The 12,133-nt window shown below is 35.7% G+C and overlaps 1 protein-coding gene across 7 annotated transcripts in view; it reads right to left on the bottom strand.

The window, feature by feature from the left end:
* The window catches only part of ANKRD12 (ankyrin repeat domain 12), a 124,054-nt gene that overhangs the window by 78,383 nt on the left and 33,538 nt on the right, over nucleotides 1-12,133 (bottom strand). For 5 of the 7 annotated variants that reach the window (XM_059140087.1, XM_059140086.1, XM_059140085.1 and 2 more), the window contains exon 3: nucleotides 2,578-2,725. The exons of 1 other annotated variant lie outside the window; for it this stretch is intronic. In XM_059140087.1, coding sequence (XP_058996070.1) covers nucleotides 2,578-2,725 — 148 coding nt within the window. Of the gene's footprint in view, nucleotides 1-2,577; nucleotides 2,726-7,707; nucleotides 7,727-12,133 lie in introns of those variants that run through there. One more of the 7 variants, XM_059140090.1, reaches the window with a different exon arrangement.

Raw genomic sequence — 12,133 nt, 5'->3', positions numbered from 1 at the left:
TATTTCATAACTTATTTTTAAATTCTGTATGCTATGAACATCTTTCCATTTCATGTATTGTTGTATAAGGTTATTCTTATGAGTAAAAATTGTATTTCTTCACTGGATTTACCATAATTGAACAAACTATTACCTAATACTATTTTCCTGGGTTTATTTTTGGCATTATAAATGAAATAGAAATAAATGCACACAAAGATAATTTCCACTGTCATCAATTACTTATATAGGTTAAATCCCAAAACAGAGAAAAAGTCAAATGTTAGCAAACTTTAGTTTTGGATAAATGTTTTCATATTTACCTCCAACAAAATATTCCCATTATTTAGACCAACTAAAGTAAGTTCCTATTTCTGGCCAGTGACCATCTGGTACTATTTAGGCCAACAATTTTGTCAGTTGTTATATATTGTATTTCTTTACTATGGATAAATTTTTGAGACATATTTCTTTGCCAAGAGTAATTCTGTTGTTTTCAACTACTTGCTTTTATCTTTTTTTCATTCTCTCATTGTTTTCTCTTCACATTTCAGAGACCTTTAAATACTATATATATTCAGAAACAAGGATTCTCATATATGTTGTAAATATTTCCCCCTTTATATCTTTATAATTTAAAATAATCATTTAAAATATAGTACATTTTATAAAAAAGATCAATGTCAAATGCTGGGCTTAGTGCTATAATTATCTTTCATATGGAAAATACCACTTGATGGTTACTTTGGATTCTACATTATTTTTTTAATTATGAAAATAAGAAAGATGGATTGTAAATAAGACATTTTGCTTTGGGCCTGGGGAAATCCTTATTAATGCTCTGAGGTAGAGGGGTGTGTGTGTGTGTGTGTGTGTGTGCTCACGCGCACGCGCGCGCACAAGCAAATCTAAAGCCTACATCTACTTTTTATGAAAAGTTATAAATTTAGCCTACCAAAAATATGTTTAAATCTACTAAAATCTTGTTTAGTGTCCGCATACAACTTTTCCAAAAGATATGTAAGAGTTTGTTACGAAACAACCTTAATGAGAGAGAGCTGCAACATTCTGCTACATTCAAGTAGTGGAAAAATTGTAGCAGGGAAAAAGTATATAATCTAGTTAATAAAAGATGTATTAGATTAGGTTTATTCAGTGCTTAAACTTTGTGCCTTCCTAAATAACATTTTCTCCTTTATTTTACAATAAACAAAAGACAAATTATCTAGCTGATCTGATAACAAGGTTCTTATGGGAAGTTTATTATTTTGAAATCTTATCTACTTCTAAAAATGTATTAACATTCTTTGAATTTATCTAAATCCCTTCTTCAATTACTAGTAGAAATATCACTGTCCCTGGAAAACAAAACCTGGTTAATGCAAGTACTTTAAAAATGACAGACAAAAGGACTTCCAGGGAGAAAATGCGAGAAAAGTTAAATCCTATCTATCTAAAGGCACATTATACATCTTCTCAACTAAGTGATCAACTAATTGTTTGAGAATACTGCTTAAGGATAAAGAGTCACTCTTCAGGAAAAAAGAATGAATCTCTAGACATCAGTGTAACTTAAAATGAGCAAAGCACAAAATATCTTAATCACTGCAAAAAAGAACAATTTTAAGGATTAAAAATGCCATGTTTAAGAAAAATTTCTAATTCAAGCTAAGAGAGACAACAAAATACACAAGAGGAGGCCTACCTAATTAAAAGCTTATGATAAAAATTAAGGACTTTCTAAAGCTATATTAGCATAGGGCACTTCAAACGTCTTTACAGTATTTTCAGATTCCAGAGTCAAGATCATTTCCATACTGATGATTAAGATGGCTAGGAAAGTATAAGTAGAATAAAATCTTTGTACATAAACTCAGATTAGGATGCTTTTTGTGAATGAAGCTAAAACATTCTTAAAAACAGTTCACTGTAACTACTTCATGCAAAGGATAAAACAATAATGATAAATACATAACAAACACTGAAGTTTATATTAGTTTCAAGAAATGATTAGTTCAGGGTACAACACAATCTAGTGATTTAGTAAATAGCGATAATGACATTTTAATCTATTGTGAAAAACTGGGACTGACTAATGTCAAGGATCATTCCTGACATATGAGAGTTTTGAGGAAAAAAAGTACCGTGAATTGGGCTCAGGAGGTAAATCTTAGTGATTTTTTTTAAGGTGGGGGAAGGCACATTTTGGATTCACTTCTGAAGCTAAAATGCTTACACTGCTTTCTCTGGTGGGTTCAATAGTGTGTCCACAAAAATTCAACAACATTTTTGCAACTCTAACATATCCTATGCTATCACAGTAAATCTTCATCACTGAAATGCTCCCCAGGAAATTAAGTTCTGAAAGTGGTAAGAGATCTGTAACAAAGCTGAGAGTAAGTAAAGAAGCAAACTGTTGTTATCTGATTAGTAATCATGTTTGGGTGAGAAATTTATCAATTTCTGCCCCAAAATGGTGTATCTGACATACTGAAATATCAGTATTTCTCTATAAAATGGGTGCAAAAAGAATGTTATGAAGAAAATCATAGGAAAAGAATGATTAAGATTTTGCCAGAGAACAACAAATTATTCTACCTGTGTCTGAATCTCGTTCTTCATTTCTTGATGGGCTAATGGTAAAAGGAAGTTTACGTTTCATGGATGATTTCTCTTTCATCTCCTTGCCCACATCACTTCGGTCAATTTTTGGAGTTTTACTATATGATGCAATCTTGTCTTTACTCTATTAAAAATCAAATATGAATAATGTTGTAACAATATCAGCTAAGCAATACAGTATTAAAACATTTATGAAGAAAATTTTCAACTATATACAAAAGTAGAGATGTATTATAAACCACTGTCTTCAAGGTATTCAAGACCCAGTAGCAACAAATTCAACATTAATTAACTTGTCTCACACTTCCCCTGCTTTTACTTAAAGACAGAATTTTAAAATAACAAAAAAACACTAAATATCTTGAATATAATAAAATATCTTGAATATAATAAAACTCTAAGTGTAATATAGATGTTATCATCAATGAACAAATACATAAATATGAAAAAGCAATTCTGGATATAATTAAACATATTGTGCTTTGTTAATATCCTGTGCCTACCCATTCAGGTGAGTATCCTACCTTCACAGTCTACAACCATTATCAAGTTCACATTTATAATCCAAATATCTGACATGGCACTGCACATATAAACTGGGCTATAATGACTCCTTTGTGAAAAACCTGCTAGATACTAAGAACTAAGCCATATCACCTTAGCAGGAGAGCTTAAAAGAATAGTGATATGGGTGGCTCAGTCAGTTAAGCATCTGCCTTCGGCTCAGGTCATGATCCTGGGGTCCTAGGATCAAGTTCTGCTTGGTGGGCAGAGAGTCAGCTCTTCCTCTATCCCTCCCCTCTGCTTGTTCTCTATCTTTCAAATAATAAAATATTTTTTTAGTGATATGATAATAAATGATATAGTAATAACAGAGACTCTCAGAAGCCAATTGCAAGTAGACTCAGATTGCAGAAGATACCAGCTCTCAACCCAAGACAGAAAATGAAGGAAGAAGGGGAAGACAAGGCATAAAAATTTTAACAGTGCTCTTTTTAAAAGTCAAATTTAATCAATAAAATCAAACCCCCAGGGGAGTTACTAAAAAGTTATCAAAAAATACTGTATTTGGGGCACCTGGGTGGCTCAGTGGGTAAAAGCCTCTGCCTTCAGCTCAGGTCATGATCTCAGGGTCCTGGGATCGAGCCCCGCATCGAGCCCCAGCAGAGAGCCCGCTTCCTCCTCTCTCTGCCTGCCTCTCTGCCTACTTGTGATCTCTCTCTGTCAAATAAATAAATAAAATCCTTAAAAAAAAAATACTGTATTCAATTTTATACCACCAAAAATTCAAGAGGTCTGGAAAATAGACTATTCTCTTGGAAAACATACATTACTAAATATTGGCTCATGAAAGAAACAGAAAACCTCAACAGACCAATCATCACAGAAGACCGTAACTCCATAGCTAAAAATTCTAAGTTTAAAAAAGGTACCTAACCCAGAAAATTTTAAGAGAGATTTAAAAAAATTCAAGGGACAGATATTTCACATGTCATGTAGATAATACTACAGTATGAAGGTATGATAAGAAGCAACAATCCATCTTACAAGTCTGAAATAAAACTGATACCAAAGGGAATATAAGGCAGAAATTATAAAATAAACACAAACACAAAATATCCCAAATAAACTGTCAAATCAGATTAATGTCTTAGAATTTAGAAAGATAACAGATTATAATTAAGCAGGGTTCACCCAAAGAATATAAGAATAGTTCATTATTAGAGAATCACTTAAGACAATTTACTGTATCAGAAGATTTTAACTATACAATGATCTTAACAGGTGACAAAAATAGCATTTTGACAGAGTCTACATTCATTTTTGATAAATCTATTAGCAAAATCACGAAGAGAACGTGACTTCCTTATATCTTAACTGGTAAAGATTATTGAAGAATAACAGACTCGTATTATTTATTTCTCAGTTATAAAGTTAAACCTCTTGCGCTATTTTTCCACTTCAGCCAATGATATCGAGTTTCACATGCATGTGAAAGTTTATACAGTTGTTTTAAAATGCAGGTTTTATTATCACTCAGGTACAGTGAAGCCAACAGATAAGGTGAACACTACTACTGAAAAGACAGTTTGTTAATCACAGTTCTCAAGAAGAAGGGACATGCCACACTACACAGGGCCACAAAGTGTAGCACCAAGGTGGGTTGGGAGGCAGGAGGAGAGAAGAGAAACATGGGGAAAAGCTTTTATTGTGGTTTCCTCAGGAAAGAAAAGGCAAGGCAGAGTAAGTGGCTCAGGACTGGCTATTCTGAGTAATGGCAGCAATTTCTGGGCTATGGGCGCTATTTCTCTTACCTATCTGGTACCCAGCTCCAGTGTGATTTATTTTGTTAGGGCAGGGGGACAGTGGCCCAGAGTGGGAGAGCTGGACACAGATGGTAGCTGGGTTTGGGCTCTGGTTGGTTTGCATATGAAATGCTTATCATAAGAGTTGTTCACTATCTTTGGGAACTGGCTAGCCCTGGAAGTAGCAGTCTCCCCTGAGTCAGGAGGCCCCAGATGTCAAAGCATCAGAAATAAAGAGGCATGATTAATACAAAGATTAACCAAAAAAATTCTAGAGACTTGCCTTAGAAATAGGAGTCTTTGTTATTAATAAAACAATCTAAGAAAAACATGAAGATATCCCTTTTCCCTTGCACCTATGTAAGTAAAGATACTGTTCCGAGCCATTGAACAGGCTAAAAGAAACCAATTTGATAACATGTTAAGTGAAAAATGTTCACATGAACATACTGATCACACTCTCCTCTGCAATATGGTGACTAGTGTGAATATTTGTAACTGCTACCAACCAGTTCTGTTCTATGTAAAATAAAAATTAATCCTCAGAATTATTACTTGAACAAAGGTTTTCATGAGACTCTTCAACACTTTAAAAATTAGTTTTCTGATCTGGGGAAAGAAACTTCGAAAATAAATAATTATGTCCAATTGTCTTAAAATTTTTATATTACCAAATGGTATTAATACTCTATCAGTCCAGGACCAAATCACTGGCACATTTTTCTTCCATATCCATGACACAGAAAAGTCTAGGAGCCTTAGATTGTTTTAAAATATTTTAAGTCTTTTTCATTTATGTTAATGCTATTCTTTCAGTAACATACAACAGCTACCATACACAGTAATGAAATCAATGTAAACATCTGGGGCCCAATATACGTTAATAAAAGAACACTGACAACAAAAATCAATGGTTAAAAATCATGAGAATGACCTTTTGTCACTGTTAGACAATATACTGGTAGCATTTACCAACTCAGTAAGATGGACAAAAGAAGAGGTAAAAATTTACCGCTTAAGAAAAAAATAGAAAACAGAAAACTCTTGAAGGACACAACCCAAAATATGAAGAGCCATCTGTAGGTAATGGCATTACTTGTGTGTTAGAATTCTCCATGGCTCTCTTGCATATCTTACAAAGAGGCACTAACTCCCTTTGTTCTGGATTATCCTTTTCAGAACATCTATGTGGAGAACAGCCTTGGAAGGTAGTCTCTCCCCTTGCAGCAAAGGGCAGATCTGTTTACTCTTTTGTATAACAAATAATTTCTCCCTTTAGGGGGAGTAAGTCAGATAGACTTACCATCCCTTATAAAAAGATTTGAGGTTCTCCTCTCCTGTGCTGCAAACATCTGCAATCCGCGCCCCCACGCCGCCCCATATCTGTAGTTGTCACCTGACTCTGCATCCCCTTGTGGGAAATAGGGCTCTGGTTACAGGCACAACTGCTGATAGATAGCTACTGCTATTGTTATGAGAAATTAACTTTAATAGCCCATTCAAAAGTCTGGTATCTCCGGCCAGCATCCATGAAACTGATTAGGATAGGGTACAATACAATCTCAGATTCTTAATGGTTTTTTACAAGGCAATTTCTATTTTCATTATTCTTCTACGTATTTTCTAGTTTTTCTACGTGTATTATATTACTTGATAGTAAAATAAAAATTTCTCTATTATCACTTAGATATAAAATAATGAAGGTCTGAATTACGTTGATGAAAAAGATAAGACAGCTATTTAGCAGATTAAATGATTAATATCCACACTTCATGAATTTAACCTAAATTTTAGATTTTCATAGAAGGTTTTATCAAAGATTTTTTTTAACAAATTATAAATACTAACTTAGAGCTGAAAACAGTACAAAATAATTTCTAAACTAAATCAATGGGAAAAATGCCACAGATTAGCACTGAATGGATACAATACTTGAAGAACTATGAGCAGACATTTCTGAAGAACTCCTATTGTGATATTTAATGAGGTAATGAAAACATCTTAAATTAAATGTATATTGCTATACAATGTGATTTTACTTTAAATTATGCTCTACTTAAGTGCATTTAAGAAATTAAATCTTGGGGCACCTAGGTGGCTCAGTGGGTTAAGCCACTTCCTTCGGCTCAGGTCGAGATCTCAGGTCCTGGGATCAAATCCCACATCGGGCTCTCTGCTCAGCAGGGAGCCTGCTTCCCTCTCTCTCTCTCTCTCTCTCTCTGCCTGCCTCTCTGCCTACTTGTGACCTCTGTTAATAAATAAATGAAATCTTTAAAAAAAAAAAAGAAATTAAATCTTGGTTCAGGTTATTTTATTAAGTTAGGATCTCATAACAGCAATAGTCTGTGTCATATTAAACTGTAAATAAGGTTTCTATCAGAACAACTGTATATTCATATCCAAAACTGTATGGAAGAAAAAATTCAGAAGCTTGAGGCTGGCTTCAAGGCCACTCACTCACTAAGTTAAGTATCTATTTAAAACTGAAAAAAATTACTTTCAATTTCCAAGTCAAGCTGCCAAGTCAAGCTGCTCAGAAATTCAAGTCAAGCTGCTCAGAAATCCTAAAACATGGCAATGAGCAATACCATGCACACTGCTTCAGAAGAGTTTCTGACCCTTACCCAAATAAACAAGTATGTGATCTTGAAAAAGTACTGAGTGACTGAACAGAGAGATTGAGAAGTTACATATATCACTTTGAGTAAGCCAAAAATTAATAAATGAAAAACCTAATAGTCTGTATTATTCTTCCCATTTACTGTATAAATCTAATGATTAATAAGAATTCTTAACTTACCAAAGCAATGCTTTTAATAGAAGTATGTTAGTGAAAAGTGTTTTTTGCTAGCTGTTTCTACACTTTTATGAAAACAATGCTTAGCCATTACTGTAGATTTAGTGGCAGCTTTCAAAAGATACATACAGAGTACCTAGGAAGAATAAAAGTTTTAACAAGTTCAGCCATATAAATTCAACCCCCAAAATGATATCAAGCAGTCAGGATGCAATTTCACAAATGCAACCTTTACTATATTCAAACATATAGAATTAAAAGTTCTAACTGTCTCCTCAAATCTAGCACTGCATTCTGTCCCTACAACTCTACTGAAATTACTTTTACCAAGCAAAGTCATTTTTAGGTATCTCAACTGAAAATCCAATGTCCTCACCCTTCCTGTTAACCTTTGTGCAATGTGGCATACAGACTCCCTTAGCTATTCTTCTCTGCTTAGCCTCTCCTGATTCTCTCTGTCCTCATCTCCTGTCTCTTGATGACTCTTAAAGGATTTGAATTCCTCCGGGTATATCTCCTCCATTTTCACTCCACTCTCTTTGGATGACATCTCCATAATGATACGGTTACTTTTCTACCAATCCTCATATATTTACCTCCAATGAGCTGTTTTGAGTCTGGATTTATATCGAACTGCCTATTAATACTTCCAGTTGGATGTGCCAGTGGCCAACCCAACAAGTACCAACCAAACATTATTTTCAAAACAAGCCATTTCCTTTCTTGGATTCTTTCTCAGGGAATGATAATTCAATCAACCTCAGGGTGGACACAGATTACTCCTTCTACATACTCAAGTTTAATTTATTCAGCATCTTTTAGATCTGCCAACTTCTACCCCCATAGCCACTGTCCACACTGCCTTTGCTTGGATTTTTAAAGTAACACTAACTGCTCTCTACCATGGCCCTTCCCTTTTGACTCAATGGCTACAGAACAAATTTCAAGTTCCTTGGCAAGACACATAAGGCCATAATGAACCAGCCCCTGTCTAATGTTCATTTCCTACAATCCATCATCCACAGGCTACATCCTAATTTTATATATACTACTGTAATGTTAAGATTCATGTTTTTTTTACATCTTGGACTGTCCCTCTGCTTCTACGTTCCTGCTGGCCACATATTCATCCATCCTTGAGAAAGCATATTATCTTTTCTATTGTGAAACCATCCCTGAACTCTCTACAGCTGACTGCTTCTCTCCTTTTTGTCCCATCATTGTACACTCAATACTTCCATTTTGTCCCATCATTGTATACTCAGTACTTCCATTAATGTGCTTCATAATGGTAGACCAATTCTCAAAGTATGGTACCTGAGACCATTTCAGAGGATCTTCAAGGTCAGAAATATGCTCACAATAATTCTAAGCTGTTGCTGCACCTTGGTCATTCTCTCAAGAATACATACTAGAGTTTTCTAGAGCCTACATGACAAGTGATATCTAAATACATTGCATGCAGAAGCAGATGAGAATTTGGTAGGCTTCTGTTAAATCAGACATTAATAGCCATGTGCAAAACAAAGGACACTTCTAATATTTCTTGTTTTGAAATATATTGTTGTTTTCCATAAAAATAAATGTGTGTAAATATAATAGTTTTACTGCTTTTTAAAACCAGTTAATATACATTTAATTTTTTCTCAGTTCAAATTTCTGATATTGTAAATATCTTTTTTTTAAATTTTTTCAAAGATTTTATTTATTTATTTGACACACAGAGAGAGATCACAAGTGGGCAAAAAGGTAGGCAGAGAGGGAAGGGGAAGCAGGCTCCCTGCCAAACAGAGAGCCCGATGTGGGGTTCGATCCCAGGACCCTGAGAACTATAACCTGAGCCGAAGGCAAGAGGCTTAACCCACTGAGCCACCCAGGCGCCCCTCATATTACAAATATCAACAGATATACCCACATATAAAAAAGCTTTTTAGAATTATTTCCTCCCAAATTTTATTTATTTGAGAGAAAGAGACAGAGAGAGCACAAGCAGGGGGTGAGGCAGAGAGAGACGGAGAAGCAGGCTCCCCCATGAGCTGGGAACCCAATGTGGGACTCAATCACAGGAGCTGGAGATCATGACCTGAGCAAAAGGCAGAGGCTTATCATCTGAGCCACCCAGGCAGCCCATTTTGGGATCTTTGATTATGCTGAAGGGGTCCTGAGGGCAAAACATTTCAGACAAACAGAAAGAGTACAGTTAAGAGTCTTCATAAAGATTTAAATCATGCCTTAACCACCTTTTGTTTTATTCTTATGGTCATAAAAGAGTACATAACACACTAGGAATCCCATGTAAGGTTTGTTAGATAACACTAATAATGAAATCATTCTGCTTAAGATTTGTCACATCTGGTGCATTAAAATACATTTGGGGAAACCTATCTATGGTGGAGTGAAGATCCTGGCAACTTACCTCCCCAAGAAACAACTATAAATCTAGACAATTGTCAAAAACAACCACTTCAAGTCTCTAGAAATTGAAAAAAAGCAACAAATTGAGAAGCATTTTTCCCCTCAAGAATAACAGCTTAACTATGGATAAGAACAGTGAGTGTCTGGTATTCTTGCCTGGGGAATGCTTTCATTCCCTGGCTGATGCTTAGCTTGCATGAAGTGCTACTAGGGTGGGGTTGGCAATGAAAACCAGCATCTATGCTGCAAGAGACTGTAACTTGAATTGGTATAGAAAGCCAAAAGCCCACACCCAGCTGCACTGTTTATAAAAATAGCAAACAGGGTAGGTAACAACTGGAAGGGGCACAACACGTAATCCTATTAGCCTAAAGTTGTAATCTATATATCCCTCACTGACTGGGAGATTGTGTGTACAAGCAGAGGCAATATGGGAGGGCCCAAGTTCTCTACATATCCTTGACTGCACGCAAGCAAAGGGAAGACCTGGATGAGCCCAACAGGAAGTAAATGCCAGGGCAGATTTCAAAGATGCCTGAACATGGGCACCGATGTGGCTCAATCAGTTAAGTGTTTGCCTTTGGCTCAGGTCATGATCCCAGGGTCCTGGGATCGAGCCCTGCACTGGGTTCATTGCTCAGTTGGGAACCTGCTTCTCCCTTGCCCTCTGCCTGCTGCTCTGCCTCTTTGTGCTCCATCAAATAAATAAATAAAATCTTAAAACAAAACAAAACAAAAATGCCTGAATAATAAATGCACTCCCTAACACACAGGCAAGTCTGCCAGTAGAAGTTGGAAGTCTTACTGGCTCCTGGTATTTGAGTACAACCTCTGACAAATCAATTGCTGCTGACTAAGCTACACAGACACAGGGTAACCCTGTGTCTGTGTAGACACAGGGTAACCCTGTGTCTGTGTAGACACAAACAAGACTGAAAAAGAAAAAGAAAAAAAATGGATGCCAGTGGTTGAGACAAATACTGCAGATAAATTCCTAACACTTTGTTATAAATAAATTAAAAAACTCAGCAACAGTTACAACTTTCAGATGGGAAATAATGAGAACCAGAATTGCAGAAGTGCTACAGTATATGACCTAAATTGTCCAGTTTTCAATAAAAATTAAGACATACAAAAAACCAAGGATGAAAGTATTCAGTAGAAATTCTCTAAGCCCAAATACTAGATTTGACAGTTACTATAAAGAAATAAAACATTTTATGACAAAAATGACTTATCAAATAAAAAATGCTAATGAAAAAAAATTACAAGAAGGGCCAAATGGAAATACTGGATTTGAAAAGCAGTGAATGAAAATGTATTAGAAATGTTCAAAAGCAGGGGGGCCCGGGTGGCTCAGTGGATTAAGCCTCTGCCTTTGGCTCAGGTCATAATCTCAGGGTCCTGGGATCAAGCCCCACATCAGGCTCTCAGGGAGCCTGCTCACCCCCCCCACCTGCCTCTCATGATCTCTGTCAAATAAATAAATAAAATCTTTAAAAAAAAAAAACGAAAGAAAGAAAGAAATGTTTAAAAGCAGATGTGAGATTGAAAATAAAAAAAATCAGTAAATTAAATACTCCAAATTTCATGAAAACTAATTTACAGATCTAAGTAGCTCAAGAAACCCCAAACAGAATAAATACAGGGGAATCCGAAGCATGTGACAGTCAAAGAGAGAGACACAATGAAAAAAAAAAAATCATCTTCACAAGGGTATCTTCAAAATAGCTGACTTAGTACAAACAGTTAAAGCAAGAAAGTAGGGAGATATTCATTTTCTTTAAAAAAGTCAACTAATGGGGTGCCTGGGTGGCTCAGTGGGTTAAAGCCTCTGCCTTTGGCTCAGGTCATGATCCCAGGGTCCTGGGATGGAGCCCAACATCGGGCTCTCTGCTCAGCAGGGAGCCTGCTTCCACCTCTCTCTCTCTGCCTGCCTCTCTGCCTACTTGTGATCTCTGTCTGCCAAATAAATAAATAAAATCTTTTTTTTTAAAAAAAGTCAACTAAGAAA

This window comes from Mustela lutreola, chromosome 11 (genome assembly GCF_030435805.1).
Source record: "Mustela lutreola isolate mMusLut2 chromosome 11, mMusLut2.pri, whole genome shotgun sequence".
In the NCBI taxonomy this organism is placed as follows: domain Eukaryota; kingdom Metazoa; phylum Chordata; class Mammalia; order Carnivora; family Mustelidae; genus Mustela; species Mustela lutreola.
This window is presented reverse-complemented; position numbering and strand designations above follow the sequence as displayed.